Genomic DNA, 17,487 nt, shown 5'->3' on the forward strand with positions numbered 1-17,487 from the left:
CCCTTAAACACAACAGACATGACCTTAAAACCTTCCCTTCATGTCTTCATATTAACTGTACAAACAAACTCTCACCTTAGAGACAGATGTTTATCTCACGCATGGATACACTGTGGATGTAGCTCAAAGAGCTGTTTATTCGCAATGACATAGTTAATATAAAAGCTTAAACACGTTTTGGGCATTTCATCATCCACTTGTCATTGTAATGGATTCACTTTGAGGGTTATGCTTACAGGCTGCATGTACTGTATTTACTTTTGGGTTAAGAATGAGTCATCTGGATGTAATTCCTCTATTCATTACCAAAGAAGGAGACGAGTGAGGCCAATACAGAAGGACAAACGTGTGTCAACTTAACAAGTCTGTCCATCTTTGTAAACAGCAGAAATGTTAAAATATTGTAAGGCTGATCAATATAATAAGTGAATACTCCTGCACCGCCTGCCTCTAACACAGACAGGCTATTTTTGAGTCTCCGTGCTCGTTGATGCAGAAAAGTTATGACTTTATTTGCTTCGTGATCCCGTTTGCTTCGAGTGAAGGGCCAATGAGAATTTTACTTGTAAATTCCTGGATGAGGTCATTGTTTATGAGAGTTTATAGAGGTTTGGCTCATGTCCTGCAGTTTTTTTTTCTCCCTGCTCCACCTCTGTCTTTTAAAGCTGCCTTGCCTCCGCAGATTTTACCTCTCGGCTAAACCCACCGGACACACACTGCTGCTGGTGTCGAGTGAAAGACATCTCATCTGCTCGCTTTGGAAGAGGTGAGTCCAAAACCACAGCTGTGTTTCACTCGGAGTATCTGGTAGCTGCTCAGTTTACTTAACAGGTAGACAGAGGCAGTTTATCACAAGCCGGTTATTTGGTGCATTTAGGTACAGTTATGTCAAATGCGCAATTGTTGCTTTCATCTTATCTAGTGAAGGTTTCCGACATAACCCGAGTCAGTTACATCCTGACTTACACACAGAGGGTCCTGACTGGAAAATACTGAGATGTGCGACAAATTTCTTATAGACCACTTGGCCATTTTGGGCACAGTGTTGCGCTGTGCAACAGGTGATGCACTTTGTTTGGCACTGCACGTATTTTGGACTATACCCTGTATGTTAATATTCATATTTTTACCGGAACAAGTTCACTTCTGAGCTTTTTATTCCAGGAATAAACCTTTGTCTGTGTCAGTGAGTTCTTGATTTCCTCTTAAAGTGAAAAAAGATGTCGTTGTTAAAAACCAAACAGCATATTGGGGAATTTTGAGGTACTTAATTGAGTGATTTTTAATTTGATTCTACTTTACATTTCCCAGGGAACTATCGTACTTTTCACTCTATAAAACAGCTGTAAATTGCTTCTACTTTTCATATTAAGATTCTTCAAACAAAACTTTATAAAATATGATTCACTGTTACAGCCAAAACCACCCAAAAAAAAGCAATTAAAATTTGCTAACTCATGAAGATACGGCATTAAAACAATACTTACATGTTATTGCATCACTAATTATGATCCATTAATATAGATTTATAAATATAAGTTTTGAATGTGTGACTTTTACTTGTAATAAAGTATTTCCGTAGTGTGGTGTTGCTGTTTTTACTCAGGTAAAGGATCTGAATAACTCTTCCATCTTCTTTCTCCTTCATACTGTAATGTCTGGCAATGTAATGTACTCCAGCACAAACAGTCACTAATAGAAGTATCAGATCTATAGCTACTTATCTTGTAGATCAAATGATGTGTTATAATAATAATATTATTGTACCGCTGGCATCTGTATAATGAACAGTAGAGCCCAAAGGCACCATGTGTGGCTCGAAATTGTTAAAACATACATCAGCTTAGCGTCTTGTCCCTTTCTGGTTTGGGCAGCTGCCAATCCAAATGCATGATGTCATTAAAGAGACCTGGAGATTACCGTCCTTTCTCTGGCACACTGGACCTCCTTGTGGCTCCAGTATGACTTCACCAACCTTCAAAAGCCATAAAAACTTTGTATTTCCCTGAGTAATGAAGAAACCCACTTTCAACTTTAAAAGGCTGTTCTTTCTTTAGTGCTTTTTTTGTTGCAGCAATGTATAAATCACTTTAAAGACTAGTCTTTTTTATTTTAAATGTTTGATCTAAAATCAGCACAAAAGCAGTGTACAAATCCAACAGCGCTGTTACAGATTATTCATTCATAAAGCCGGTATGTAGTGTATAATTCATATCACTCTTCTATGAAGCTGTTGTATGTCAGTGCCTGTGAGGCCTTCTCTCCATCAGACGAGCTGCAGGACATCTGCCACAATAAAAGGAGACTGGGAGCTTTGATGCCTGCAGTTTACTCAGGCAGAGACATGCTTTTGTTGAGAGGACAGTTTTATCATGCCTTTTATTCTTGCAAATGGAGCAGAGAGAGAGACAGAAAGAGAGACAGAGAGAGAGAGAGAGAGGGTGTGTCTGAGTGTAGAGGACCGAGTTGATGAAACAGCGCTTTCACCAGCCCGGCACACTACTCCTAAATAGGCAATGCCGCTTGTTTGTCTGAGCGAGCTGAGTGGAGGCAGTATTCTCTCTAGTGGATGTCGAACTGCTCCTCAGCCTCAGCTGAATTGCAGATGATTACTTTGTGAATAAAAGAACAAGAAAGTGAGACAGAAATGAGGAGACCTCAAGAGCCACAATAAGAGGGAATGAAAGAGACTGAGAGGGTTGGATGCCTCATGGACAGTAAGATTTTGAAAAGAGAAGAAGCGAGTGTGTTCATGATTTTATATAGTAGTGGAAGAAGTACTCCTTCACAATAACACAGTGCAAATACATTTACGCTGTAACGTGTAAAAAAGTGCTACATTAAAAATGTTACCTATAAGTAAATGTACAAAATACACATAATGTATCAGCAAAATTTACTTATAAAAATAAAAATAAGTAATAATAAATAAATAAAGTATCAAAAGTAAAAGTGCTAAACAGCATTTTACTTTTGTAGTTGATTGAGTTGGAGCTGATTTGAACTATACATTTAGGCTTGAAAGGGTACACCCATTTTCAAAATGTATACATGTTATTCCTATGATTTAAGACTCTCTACCAAATCCAAAAACTAGTGCTAAAACTCAAATTTGGGATGTCATCAGGTATAAAGTATAGTCTGCTCCATAAACAACTAATAAGATGTTATAGATGACACTGAGAGCATCCAGGGGAACGTCTGGGTATATGGGGACATTTTCTGTTCAAAACTGAGAACACTATAATGGAAAACAACTCATTTGGATGTAAAAAAAAAAAAAAAAAAGGAAAAATAACATTCTGTGGGTCTGTTGTCTCCCATTCATTGTCTATGGAGACTTAACTTCTCTGGTTTGGCGAGAGTAGCTCATGTTCACAAATATTGATCGAACCTTCCTTGGCCATGGGAATAACACATTGGAATTCTTAATTTAATGATGTTCCCCTTTAAGTCCATTAGAAATCATCATATTTTAGAGGCTAATGATCAAATTATTCTGCCAGGTATCTAGTAACAATAGCTGTTAGATCACTGTAATAGAGTACAAAAGTGCAAGTATAAGGTAGCATACAATTAAAATAATTAATTGTAATAAAAATTACCCTTAAGTTAACGTAAATACAGAACTTCAGTCTATGAACTAAGTTGTTTGGTTATTTTCCACTACTAATGGCCTTTTCAAAAAATGTGTCTTTCTGTGGTTTGACCATTTCATCTACAAGCTGAAAACTTGAGTGATGCAAGAACTCACATGTCACAGAATTTATCAAGAATATGTTTTAGGATGTTTTAGGATGTTTTATGTGCATGCTTACTGACACATTAAAGCTATAGTAAAGCATACAGTTATGTTACTTAAAAATATTGCTCCACACATCAGCAGGAGAGACAGGCTTTTTCTGTGTTTAGAGGCTGGAGTCATGTGAAAACAATGAGCGCTGAAGTGCTCCCTGGCCTACAGTGAAGGCTTTATCTGAAAGTGCTTGTGTGTGTGTGTATGTGTGTGTGTGTGTGTGTGTGTGTGTGTGTGTGTGTGTGTGTGTGTGTGTGTGTGTGTGTGTGTGTGTGTGTGTGTGTGTGTGTGTGTGTGTGTGTGTGTGTGTGTGTTAGCAACACTCAAACCATATCCTTTGGACAGGAGTGTTACTGTGTTGATAGAGCTCCCCTTGTGCCCTTTTGTCCACACATATTTGACCTCAATGTGTCTGGGTCTTGCAGCCACACCCTGGTTTCTTCAGTCACTCACTGACCTTATGTCTGTGTTGTAATACAGACAAATGAGAGTGTGTGTATTGTCAGTGTGTTTTTGTATCTGTTTGTGCGTATGGTGTGAGTCACCGTTTCCCTGACAGAGATAGTTTGGCTCAGTCTACTGCTCTGTCTACCCACTAACCAGATTTGGAGAGTGACTGAGACACAAGGATGTGCAGGGCGAGAGGTCATGTTGCGATATGAGCTCTCAGACACGTTAAGGCTTTTGTTGCTGTTACAGCGGTAACAGTGAAGCGAGTGTGGACTGTTGTTCCAGTCACACTGAGCAATTTGTTCAGGAAGTACAGGCCAGATTTACTGTTGCTTTGTGCCGGCAAGCCCAAAATCTACCAGTTACAGAGGCGAGAGGTGATGGGCTTCTGCAGGGCTTGTTTATCGATTTTCATCCTGTTTTGATGTTCTGACAGGACTAATATAAAGTACATCTGGTTTCAGATAGTGCTGCGTATTCACAGTCTCATCCGGTGAAGGTGTTAACTCCACCCAGTGACTGCTGCCCTGATAGACAACATAGCTGGAATGCATTGCCCACCTCCCAACCTGCCACCTCCAAAGCCTCGCTTTTAATAGAGCAGAACTCCTCCTGATCATTTGGAACAATAAACAAAACTATAAATATAGTATTTCCAAATAAGAGAATCCCGTTTAAATATGTAGCTGGTGATGTGTCTAATTTGACATCTCTGAAAAAAGAGCATTTAAAATGGTCTTTGCCACTAATGGAAACAGACTGTAATATGCTCTCTTACATACATCCTATTGTGAGATGCAATGCATATCATGAATTGTGTGCTCAGTGTTGCCTCTTGGCTATTAAAATGCTCATTTAGCAACTTAATAGTAGTCTAGCAAACATGTAATACATAGTTTTGAGTGGAAAATTTGGCATTTTTCTATCATTGGACTTTTGGTGTACATGTGTTTTATCAGATGAATGAAATGGCAATTGAATGAACCATGAGTGAGCTTAACCAACACAGAGAGATTATGATGCCTTAAGCACTTTATTCTGCATTATGCACATGTATTTGCTGAATGCTGCTGCCCAATAAAATATAATGGTAAGATGTTCACACATTTTATTTCCTAATTATCCTCCTTATATGTTTTCGATTCAACATCATCATCAATCCCCATTAATACAACACTGCGAATGATGGAACCAGAGAGAAATGCATCATGGGGAGATGTGAAATGGAGGGAAAGAACAAAGTATCTGGTTAGACATTTAAAACATTTGAAACAAGAACAGTCTAAGTGTTAACGCAAGTACAAAGAAATAGAGGAGAAGGACCAGATGTCCTGATGTAACACAGAGTGGAATGGAGAGGTTTTTAAAGACTGGGAGTCATGGCGCCTTCCTGCTCATTAATTAGTCTTTGTGGTTTTAGAGTAATTGGGTGACATATTAGAAAAGGACAAATGCAGTGCTGTGCTCCATGGTAATGGACCCAATTCAAATCTGTAATTACAACCAGATGCCCTTTATACAACCACACACGCACGCATGCATGCACACACACAGTTGCATTGATTTGTGTTATGTTTGACATATGAAGAAATTTATTTAATACAGTAAATAAATGAGTTTTTAGAAGGAAAGTATTATGTCTCCTAACTGAGGCCAGTGAAAGTATCATGAGTCTAACGCATTTATGTCCTGTCTCTTGAGGCTTACAGTCTCCTCTCAACCCAATCAGAACCCATATATACTATCAGTACCCCACAGCTCTGCAGAACTTTTTAGCTTCTTTCAGCTCATGTTTTGGTTTTCATGCCCAAAACTCATTGCACACTACCTGCTCAGCACCAAAGAGCAAACGGACACAGTTAGCGACTAGCTGGTAAACATAGTGGAGCATTTAGTAGCTCAAGAGCCAGATATTTCCCTCAGGAGTTGTTAGGACCACAAACAGTGCTAAAAGCAGTGTGAATATTGGACTTGGACACTTATCAGATGATCAGCAACACAACTTTATTGTAACTGAATGCTTTCTTTGCTTTGTGCCTGCTGGATGTGCAAATTTGCACATTTTCACAAGTTCCCCATATCAACTTTGTCAGTGTTGTGTTCACAGCTTGTTTCAGTCTGTTATTGCAGGTTTAAATACATGCATTATAAAATACCTGGGCTTTTTGATTGGATTGTTAAAGCTCCAAAGAAGATGATTTCCATTATTAGTTGTATGTAGCTGCATTTTATAATATTGACTTTGGAACTTTTTAAAGTATGGCTTAAAATGTGTTAATTATAACCTTGACATCAGCTATAGCTATTGTCTGATAGAGTATTGATGCACTGTGAGAGCATTAGTTTTTGAGAGAGGAGCGTATTCATGACGTCTTTTTACTTGAGGAACGCAGCTGGTGTTTCCTGCAGCTTAAAGGAAATATTCTCTCTTGGAATAAGAATCACTAAAAGATAACAGAGAGAAAAAATCATCACTGACATTTTAAAATATTCTGCTCTGGCTCACTTTAGTTTAGAGTATATGACATTGTAGTCTGACATAGAGTATTTATGTATACACACAGACATGAGACATGAACACTCCACCACACTTTGTCTCTCCTCAGCTCAGTCAATCATATCAACTTGCTCCTCCTGTGAGTCATCCCTTTAAGTTATGTTGTTAAGTGATCCAACATTTCTTCTGTACATGTCCAGAACACTAACAAAACAGTTTATGTTGGGGCAGTGGGAGTATCTATTATCCCTCGGGGCCATCATTCAAAAACCTATTTTTTACTGATGTTACAGCAGTGGATTCCAATCTCTATCACCTAATCTACCCCTCATACTCTCTGTCATCCACTCTATTCTTTAATGCATACCCTAAAAGGAGTGGAGGGTCAGGGTTGGATTTGGACATCGGGGGTGTGTGTGGGTCACAGAGGGGTATATTACAGCCCCCCAATAACATACCAAGGCTTAGGGGCTCTGGGTTTGACCCTCTGTGGATGCTACCATCACCTCCTGTCCCTGTATTGTCTTCGTTTTCTCCTTCTTCTTTTCCTTCTGACTGGAATCATGACTTTCAGACACTCAGGTAAAATTATTAAAAAAAAGCTTGTGCCAACATTGGATGCTAAATTAATAAGTTATTGAATGTGTTATCAGTAATCAGCTGCAAAATGTAAAACGTGTCTGCTATTGCCATGCCTCTTTGAAACTTAGGAAGAATTGTTCTATATTTCAACTGAATTTGTAAAACGGTTTTTAACATGATATTGCTGCCCTGTGAAAATGTTGACTTTTCATGAGCTTAGAAAAACAGCCTTGTTTTCATCTTTGTGACGATGCATGCATTTTAGCTTGAGAAGTAGGAGCATTGTCTCTACCCATAAAGGTACACTAAATCATTCAGTTGATCTATTTCTTTTAAAACTCAACCAATTTGAAATTTGCATATTTTTCACTAGATAAGGATTCAATTGTTCCGGGTTTTATTATAGTGCTTATACAATACGGATGGCTGAAGTTGAAATGTGTAACAATATGTAACAATATAATCTAAGCTCCATGGTCCACTCAGCTTTTTGGAGCATTTGTTGATGTCTTGTTAATGTGTTCAGTAACATGTTCAAACAACCTTTTGCAGCAAAATGAAGAGCTATGATGCTTGAATGTCCAAATCTAAAATCTAAAACTTCCCCTTCTCTGGTTGGGGAGAATATATATATATATATATATATATATATATATAAGCCTGAAAAAGTATTTTTTCATTTAGATGAAAACTAAACCAAATGATGTTTTCAGATGAAGTTCATTATAATGAGCACATAAGTTTAAGGAAGTATTTAATCGTACTCATGGGGTGGATGATTGAATTCTTTTCTCCAGTCAAATGGATGTTAAATAAACTGAGCAGTTGGGTGCCTGGATAGCTCAGTTGGTAGAGCGGGCGCCCATATATAGAGGTTTACTCCTCAACACAGCGGGCCCGGGATTGACTCCGACCTGCATATCATTCCCCCTCTCTCTGCCCTTTTGTTTCTTCAGCTGTCCTGTCAATAAAGGCCTAAAAATGCCCAAAAATAATCTTTAAAATAAAAAATTAACTGAGTAGTTGTAGTTTTATGATGGTGGCACCTTGTAGAAATATGTGGAGCTCTCTTCTATTTTTTATTTGTTGATGCATGTTGGAGAAAGGCTAAAGAACAGGCTGTTCTACGGTTTGCATTATTCTTTAATCTTTTGCTGTAATTCAGTGATTTTTTTTCTCCAAATCAGCATAATAACAAGATGTGATTTTGTTAAAATGACATGATTTTTCAGGAGGCCTACTTCCTAGAGAGAACAAATAGTTTTGACAGTGTAGCTGTTGATTTTGGCTGATCTACTGTCGGGGTCACTCTGCCTTTGATCATCTCACACAGCTCTGACTCACCTCTCAAACTGGGCTCACGTTGACCTTTCCTGCTCCCCAAAGGGACCCCAGTGGTACACTCCACTCCCCTCCACAGCTGAGCATCGGTACATACCCCGTCTATTTGACAAGGGGCAGCTGTCACACTGTTTGTAACAAAAGATTAAAGTTACTGGACACGTCTCAACTGAAGCCACAATAGCTCCATAGTCCCAGTAGCCATCACTCTGCATCTGTCTCCATTTGTCCCCTCTGGAAGGTCAATGCTTTAAATAGTGAGTCCATGTCTAAAATAGATCTCTGTGCTGGCTGGGCTCAGTAATGAGACCCGAGCATTGTGTGTGATTTGACAGTGTTGGACTGGGCGGGGTTTTCTTGCATTAGTTTCCATTAAATGCTACAAGAAAGGTGAGTGTAGGCAGAGTGGGGCGTGTGATGGCTCAGTCCTCAGTCCAGTCTTTATCCCTGGAGCACAGCTGCAGATAGAAACTCCTCCCCCAATTATCCATACACACACACACACACACACACACACACACACACACACACACACACACACACACACACACACACACACACACACACACACACACACACACACACACCAGTTGCACATACCACGCTCCAGGAGGCTCATCTCTGTCACACGGCTGTTTACCGCATCCCACTTAAATAGCTGCAGTCCCTTTTCATAAATATTTTCCTTGTCCCTATGGTTACAAGGCCATTCCACCCATTGTTTCCTCCATTTGTGCTTACCGGATTAAAACGATATATGAATCACTTTTGCTAAAGTTCACATACTGCTCAGCTGCTGAAACCATGACATCCTGTGTGAGAGAGAAGTGATGTAGATAAAGCATCCACACTCCACCCATATGCACAGTTGTTCCAGGAAACTACTCTGTTGGCTCCCAGTGGACACCGCCTGTGATGGGAACGCAGGAATGTTGATGATTGAAGAAGCAACTTGGGATTTACACTAACAGCCAATAAAATGACCTGGCCAAAATGCAGAAAAAAGAGAAAGAGTGTGGGCTGGACTCATGGGAAGGAGGTCTTCAATGTGGGGAATGAGCCCTACGGTCTAATAATATGACCTAAGCTTTCCAGGGAGAGCTTGATAAAACGTCTGCAGGCCAGAAAGCAAGCAGACAACAAGCAGCCATCTGTGGGCTGCTTTTTAACCTCACTCACACTTCTCTCATTAGTTTGGTATGCTGCTGTTAGAGCTGCATCTCACTGTGTCTTACTAATGTTAAAGGGAAAACACGTAAAATATACTTTGTCTGATTTCTGCACATATTTGGGTTTTTTTGCATTTTAAGGTACAGAGGTCCGATTTACAGTATCTGCCTTGGGCACAATTGTGCTGTTCACCAAACTCCAGTCATTTAATGCTCATTTTTGTTTCTAATTTCTTTTGATTGGTTTTGTCTCTGAGCTGTAAAGCACTTTAAATCAACTATATGGTGTTGTAAGTGTGATATAAATAAATTTATTCATTGACTTGCATTGTTCAAAGATTCATGAGTATGTTAGAAAAGGCAACACTGTCCCCATCAGGTGTCTCAAAGAAACATCATGTAGGGAGGATAGGAGATGTGCAAGTCTGATAGTCTCTCATGTTTCTGCAGGTGCCAGGAGTTATCTCAGCTCCACCATGACTGATCGCTTCGACTGCTACTACTGCCGGGACAACCTGCACGGGAAGAAATATGTAAAAAAGGACGAAAAGCATGTGTGCACCAAGTGCTTTGATAAGCTCTGTGCCAACACCTGCGCAGAGTGCAAACGCCCCATCGGTGCTGACGCCAAGGTGAAAAAAACACGTGTCTGAGTGAAAGAAAAAGAATGAATGAGTAATGAAGAGAGTGACCAAAAAAATGTATAATTAAGAATAAACAAAAAAATAATGATGAACAGAAATGTTAACTTAAACATGTTTGTTTATCATGCTTTATATTGTAGCTAGTTAATAAACTAACAGTATTGAATAATTTACTTGGTGTCTAAACTGTATTTGTACAGTATGCCATATTCATATATTAAGTCACTTTTTGATTGTTGGTTTTTGTGAAAATACCCAAAGATGTATACAGTATGTTCTGAAAATTGCAGGTACAGCAAATGTACTTTTTGAGTTTTACAAGGTGAATTTTCTTAATCCATAAAGGAACACTTAACAACACTTACTTATACTTCAGTTTATATTAAAATGTCTAAATCAAATTTAGAGATGTGTGGTTTACATTTGATAGCATCATCGTATAAAAAAAACAACCTAACCTAAAAAAAAAAAATAACCTGAACTTTTGTCAGTAATCATGATATAAGTAGCTTCTTAATTATTATTTGTCTCTATGGATTTCTACATATTCCAAGGACAACATTAGAATAAATACTTATACTGATGTCACATTAAACACACATGCATCTATCAGTGTGTTGGTGACACAGAGAGAACCTAACACCGGAAACTCTTTTTGACTTTGACCAAAAACAAGTCAGTAGATGTATGGTCTGCTCATAGGCCTTTTCCTCAGCAGACATTTTGACTTGTGTGTAATTACACTAACAATGGCTCTGTTCTATTCAAGTGTCCCTTTAAGCCATGACACTGTGACAGTGAGCCAGCAGAGAATGAATAGAATTCAGCCATTATTGATGATCATTGATCACATGTGCTTTTTCTTACCATGACCTATCCACCTTGAATTTTAAGATATCTACTATGGCTGTTATTGGATTAATACAAACACAGATAATAAGTGAGGATGTATCTATCTGTTCACAGAGCTCTCAGTCTTAAGCTGTTATACAGCTTGTCTGTCATCCGGCTGCTTCTAAAATACTCTCACCACTCTATCACAGGCAGTTGAATGTGTGAAAAAGATGTGTCATTACTACTAATGAGGCTTAAATACTTTACATCACATTTGCACCACCTAAGTCCCCTAACTCCTTCATGGCTCACCATGTCCCAGTTCACTTCATCTCCACTTCAATGGCTGCCACATGGGCTTGTTCTGTATTCTGGCCCTGAGCCTCAGTCCACATGATGAGTAAACAAACTCTTTATTGAGGTCTGCATGAGGACTAACTAGTGAGGGCACCTCTGCTCACCTTGAGTCGCCTCTCTGTGTTTCAGGAGCTGCACCACAAGAACCGCTACTGGCATGAGGACTGTTTCCGCTGTGCCAAGTGCTACAAGCCGCTGGCCAGCGAGCCGTTCAGTGCCCGGGATGATGGCAAGATAATGTGTGGCAAGTGTGGCTCCCGGGAGGATGGCAACCGGTGCCAGGGCTGCTACAAGGTGGTCATGCCAGGTGGGTTTGATATTATTCAGGGCTTCTTAACATTCAACACTTAGTTTAGGTTGACTAAATCTGTGCAATCTTTTCTTACTGATTCAATCTGCATTTATATTGCTATTTCCTGACCTCCATTTCAACCTCTCTTTGGTGATCCCAAAGTTTCCAAAGATACCAGATATATTACATTTGGAGAAATGTGTAAAAATCATGCACAAAACATCTAGAATATTTCTATTTGTGGGAAAGGTGCAACCACAAAAACCTGGATACTTCACTCAGCATCAGCATCAAAAAGCTTCTCATGTGTTACAAGCTGATGAAGGATACGTTATTGTCATACAGTGTGGAAAAAATGATTTAAAAAAACCATAACACTTACTTTTATGTTTTAGGATCCCAAAACGTGGAGTACAAGAACAAGGTGTGGCATGAGGAATGCTTCACCTGCTTTGAATGCAAGCAGCCGATCCGCACACAGAGCTTCCTGACCAAGGGTGATGACATCTACTGTTCTCCCTGCCATGACAAGAAGTTTGCCAAGAAGTGCTTCCACTGCAAGCAGGTACAAGCACAGTGTCCTGTCCTTACAAAATAAAACTGTGGTGCAGACAGTTCACTTTCAACAGAATGAATGCCATTCCAGTCTTGTAGTGTTTGAGATTATGATCAGAGTGTTTCTCTGTCCCTCAAAAAGCCCATCTCTTCTGGAGGGATCAGCTACCAGGACCAGCCCTGGCACTCCGAGTGTTTCGTGTGCCACACCTGCCGTAAGACTCTGGCAGGAGCTCGCTTCACTTCACACGAGAACAAAGTTTACTGCGTGGACTGCTTCAAGACCGATGTGGCCAAGAAGTGCCATGGATGCAAGAACCCAATCACAGGTCAGGGCAGCATAAACTGATGTTTTTGTTAGTATGATTGTCTAGAATACAGAATGGTGGTATTAATGAAAAAATTATTTTGTATTTTCTATTCTATCCTGCACAATTGAATTGCTTGTGCTGCTGACTGACAGATGTCCTTCTGTCTCCGCAGGGTTCGGCCATGGCACCAATGTGGTGAACTATGAGGGATACTCCTGGCATGAGTATTGCTTCAACTGCAAGAAGTGCTGCCTCTCGCTGGCCAACAAGCGCTTTGTCATCAATGGAGATCACATCCACTGCCCCGACTGTGCTAAGAAGTTGTGAACTGCACAATCAGCTGTGCAGAAGAATACCTGTTTAAAGTGGAATTGCACCAACACTGACTTTTAGACTGTTAATTTGCAAAAGAACATTTTATTTTTGGTGAGTGAAATTGAGACCTCAACAGAAATGTTATTCCGTTTCTGAATTAGCATAAAAATGTCAAGTTTGGTGAAACTTCTCTTTATAAGGTTGACAGACTATAGAAGTTATTTCAACTAAAGATGCACTAGCTTAACTCATTTATCTACATATACATCATTGCAACTTGTTTCAGTGTTGGATACTAATATGGCAACAGAATTTTTGTGGGATTGTGATGTGCACTATTAGCCTAATCTAATCCAGATTTTGTGCATCTTTAGGAGACAAAAGCCTTTTTAGTGCCTTACTGGAATATTTCAGAGAATAACAAGCTTTTACTTGCATACTGCTTCTTATACATACCAGCTTTAAGTAATCATCAGTTACATTCACGTTGGAACGGATTATCAGAATTTTCAAAAATGTTTAGAGTGACTTTAAAAGTAGGTCTTTGAGACTGATGCTGAAACTGCTTGTGTAATCAAGACTTTGAGTGAAGTCAAATGTAAAACAAGAATAAAAGGAGGAAGTGATGTGAAGTCTCTTATTTCTCTACAGCGAGAAATTAAAAACATGGCAAAGGAGTATTTTTGCAAGACTTTATTTGTTTTAACAGTTTGTATCATCTCAGTACACTTATATATTTACAGTACAAATATTACTTGTGGACAGGGCGTTGTTAGGTTTGTAAATCTTCCAGAGAAATATTCATATTCACAAAGTCGCCCATGTCAGGTAGACTGATTGTCGAGGCCGAGGTAAGGACAAGCTTTCTTAGTTAACTGTGACACAATAAAAATACTAAATCTCAATCTAAGGCACCGTTCTATCCTATTGTTACAGACAATGTTGAGGACTAAGAGCAGTCAGCTCTGTACTCAAGCCCTCAAAGATGCAGCGGGACCTGGAATAGATACAGTATCTGTTCAAGCAGCAGCTACAACAGCCCCTCAACAGGTGCTACTCATGAGTGGAAGGAGTAGGAAAGGTTTGGGTATAGGCAAGTTTTGGGTTACAAATGAGACAAATTACTTTTTCTGTTTGTCCAGAATATCACACAACTCTCCTACGAGTCTGTACAGTAAAGCTACTCCTCGGTAACCATTTTTTAAACATAGAGAGTAATTTGTGACAGTGCAAAGAGTCATGTTTTCTAACTGATTAATAGATGAAAGTCAAAAAGCGGGCAGCTCTGAGAGACATGGTAAATAATAGTGGACGGTTTATGTAGTCTGTTACATTCTTTGAGCTTATTAATCAAAGCTAAGATCTAAAGCCCATAGTCTTTATGTACAAAGATATTTTAGTTAACCAGCAGAGAACAAGGCAAAAATCAAGGTCAAGGTCCACAAACCTTGTGCTCGGACTATTCAAGCACAGGGAATTTCAAGATTTCATTACAGTTCATGAAATATCCAGAAGAGCCAGAAAGAAAGTCTGACTCGTGTCATATTTTGTTTGGTGGATGTGCCCTGCCTCATACTACAAAGTTAAGACCTGAGCTGACATGCCAACCATAACTATCCAACATCCTCACATCCTTTGACATATTATAAAACATATTTTGAGGACATTAAAAGCATCATAAAGAGGCACAGCCTTTACTTTGATCATGGGTCAGACATGTTGCTGAGGGCTGTAACAACTCACCATCAAAATGTCAACTTGTTTAGTCTCTGTGAGGCAATATTCAGAATCAGGGCTTGGGGATATGGTGCTAAAGCCTTCACACGCATACACACACCAGATCTTGAGAAACATATAATGGGTCACCACTTGGCCCCTAGTTTTTTGCAGACCTCATGTGGAAGAGGGCTGTATGTAAATTTTTCCAGGCTGCCCAAATGTAACGTGACTACACTGTCGCAGGCTAGGAGTCGAACAGAAACCTAACGTATTACAGCACAGCCACATAGAGACTTCAATTATCCACATCCTGACGCCACTCCTAAACATGGCTTAATTTGCCTAATACTGATTATATACACAACACAATAACACTTAAATATATGTAGAAATGTATTTTCATATATAAAGAAACAGCCAAATTGTATATTATACAAAATAATTGAAATGCATTTTGTCGGATGTAGCAGCTAGTGTGTTGGAAAATTTGGAAAACGGTTAATGGTTAATAAATGTAATTAATGTAAGGGCCGCACAGACAGAGGGATGGATGGAAAAGTGTGTGTGGATGTGTTGGTACCAGCTCAAGTTAAAACCAGACAACTGGAAACCGGATTTTTAGTTTCAGCCGAACATTCAAGGTCAATTCAGTAACAAACACATACCGCCTTAAGAAGCTCAGAAGCAGCTTTGAATTAAACTAATGGACTTCACCTGTTAAAATAGTATGTTGCAGTTATGGTTATTCAATAGTTGTGTGGTGCAGATGCAGTCGGTGGAGAGGAGACTAAAACTGAATGCAACTCAGATTCTGACGTAAATTACAATGATGTTGTTAGTAAACATAAATTCTATATACATATGTAAAAATTAAGAAAAACTAAGTGAGCCCTAACGGACAAACTGCAGAAACTTCACTGAACATGTCAATTCACTACAGTGTTAATTCATCTCAACACTATTCAGCTTTAAATGTAACAGCTGGAGTTGTGCTCCTGATGCCCTCTACAGGCCAGAGAAGGAAACACGCGGTGAGAGAAGCTGGGAGACAGAAAAATAAGGGTTGAGAGGACAGAGCTCTATGAAGTGAAGTAAAGTATGAATACAGGATCCAGTCCCATGTGTAAGCACATGACGGACAAACCTGTGCATGTATTAGCTTCAGCAAAAGCCATTTATAATATTCACACTTTTAAAATTAGAAGTTGGGAAAAAATGGTAAGGCCATATTGCTGGATGCTGCAAAAAGCAGCCGGTCAAGTCAATTTAGATGAATCACATGTGAAACCTGGGATGCTATCCCCACCAAACCCCGGCAGAACAGAGTGTATTAACGCTCCTTCCTTTAATTCACAATATTCAATTCACACAGCTTAATGTGCATGTGTTCTGGAATATTCTCATAAAAGAGAAAACAAAAGACTAAACATATAATAACAATAATTACAATAACAAAAAAGCCAAAATTAATAAATTACAACAAATGCACCCCTGACAAAGACACAACTCTTAAAAAACGTCATCAAATTTGGACACAACATAGACAAAAACAAATCTGGAGAACTAAACACAAGAGGAAGAGGAAAGAGACCTGAAGCGAGCACGTTGAAGGAATTTATGGACTTTCCCTGAAGCATATTTTTAATATATATAATTGTTTTAATATATTTGTTTCCTCATAATGTGGGGTGCAAATGTAGCACTTGGGGTGGTCTTTCCACTTCACCTTGTGCTCCTTCCTCTGGAAGAGGAAGAGGAGAAAGAGGAGGAAGCTGTTTGGAACTGGTAGAGGACTTTCTTTTAAGGAGCTCAGCTGGACAGGAACTTTACAAGTGCAACAGTAAGAGGATTCTCAGTGACGGCTGCAGCATCAAATCTCTACAGATACACAGGAGGAAAGAATTATGGTCTATCTTTAAGAAGACAGTCAAAAATGTCTAATAGACGAATAAGTGTAAATGATTCCTCACCTGACAGAGCTTCTAAGGGCTGATTAGGGGAATGCAGGGTGTTGACAGGGGTTCCCTTGTCCTCGAAGGCTACCCTGGTCCCATCTGAGCTCCCGTCACAGTTGATCAAGACCTGGTTACAGTCCTCTGCCTCGATGAGGGGCCGAGTCTTGGAGTGGACGTTGAGGTCAATGAGTTCCTCAAAGCTCCACTGGTTGGATTTACCATTTAGACCTGAGACCAACCCCACCTTGGCGGAGTCCTGCTCATTCAGGAACTCCGAGCCCTCGACGAGGCGGCCCTTAGGGACTGGACTGGAGAGGGGAGGGGGGGGAAAGGTAGCGGGAGACGGTTAGGAAAGCGATTCAGCAGTTAACAATTACAATATTGTCAGCACCACTCTGAGCATTTTCTGTGAGTGTCTCTTTATCTTGTCTCTTATCGTACCTTACTGCCTGAGGCTCATCTGTGCTTATGCCATTGTTATTCTCCTTGTCGTCTGTCTCTGGTTTTCCATTCACGCTGCCCAGGGGCTCCTCTCGTTGTGCCACTGGCTCACCAAAGGACAGACTACTCTCATCTTTGTCATCCTCCATGCCGATGTCATCTGTCTGGCCTACGACGTCAATGGAGTCATAAGTCACGTTGAAAATTATGTAAATTCACACAAACAAGC

The 17,487-nt window shown here is 39.6% G+C and overlaps 2 protein-coding genes across 18 annotated transcripts in view; one reads left to right on the forward strand and one right to left on the reverse strand.

The window, feature by feature from the left end:
• The first annotated feature begins 663 nt into the window (after nt 1-663).
• Nucleotides 664-13,769, forward strand: fhl1a (four and a half LIM domains 1a). Of its 2 annotated transcripts, none has more exons than XM_031302934.2 (6): nt 664-766; nt 10,286-10,467; nt 11,800-11,977; nt 12,358-12,527; nt 12,660-12,846; nt 13,001-13,769. In XM_031302934.2, exons 2-6 carry the CDS (start codon nt 10,312-10,314, stop codon nt 13,153-13,155), a joined length of 846 nt encoding a protein of 281 aa, XP_031158794.1. In that variant the 5' UTR covers nt 664-766; nt 10,286-10,311; the 3' UTR covers nt 13,156-13,769. The 2 variants fall into 2 exon arrangements, with proteins under 2 accessions (XP_031158794.1, XP_031158793.1); XM_031302933.2 differs by lacking the exon at nt 664-766 and adding an exon at nt 7,169-7,325.
• A 52-nt stretch (nt 13,770-13,821) lies between these two features.
• map7d3 (MAP7 domain containing 3) overlaps nt 13,822-17,487 on the reverse strand; it is a 36,410-nt gene continuing 32,744 nt past the window's right edge. For 15 of the 16 annotated variants that reach the window (XM_036007159.1, XM_031302901.2, XM_031302900.2 and 12 more), the window contains 3 exons: nt 17,259-17,427; nt 16,833-17,125; nt 13,822-16,740 (listed from right to left, as the gene is read on the reverse strand). In XM_036007159.1, the coding sequence (XP_035863052.1) occupies nt 16,733-16,740; nt 16,833-17,125; nt 17,259-17,427 (470 nt within the window). In that variant the 3' untranslated portion in view covers nt 13,822-16,732. The remainder of the gene's footprint in view (nt 16,741-16,832; nt 17,126-17,258; nt 17,428-17,487) is intronic. The other variant, XR_004105563.2, reaches the window with a different exon arrangement.

The sequence above is a fragment of the Sander lucioperca genome, chromosome 1, assembly GCF_008315115.2.
Source record: "Sander lucioperca isolate FBNREF2018 chromosome 1, SLUC_FBN_1.2, whole genome shotgun sequence".
Lineage (NCBI taxonomy): Eukaryota > Metazoa > Chordata > Actinopteri > Perciformes > Percidae > Sander > Sander lucioperca.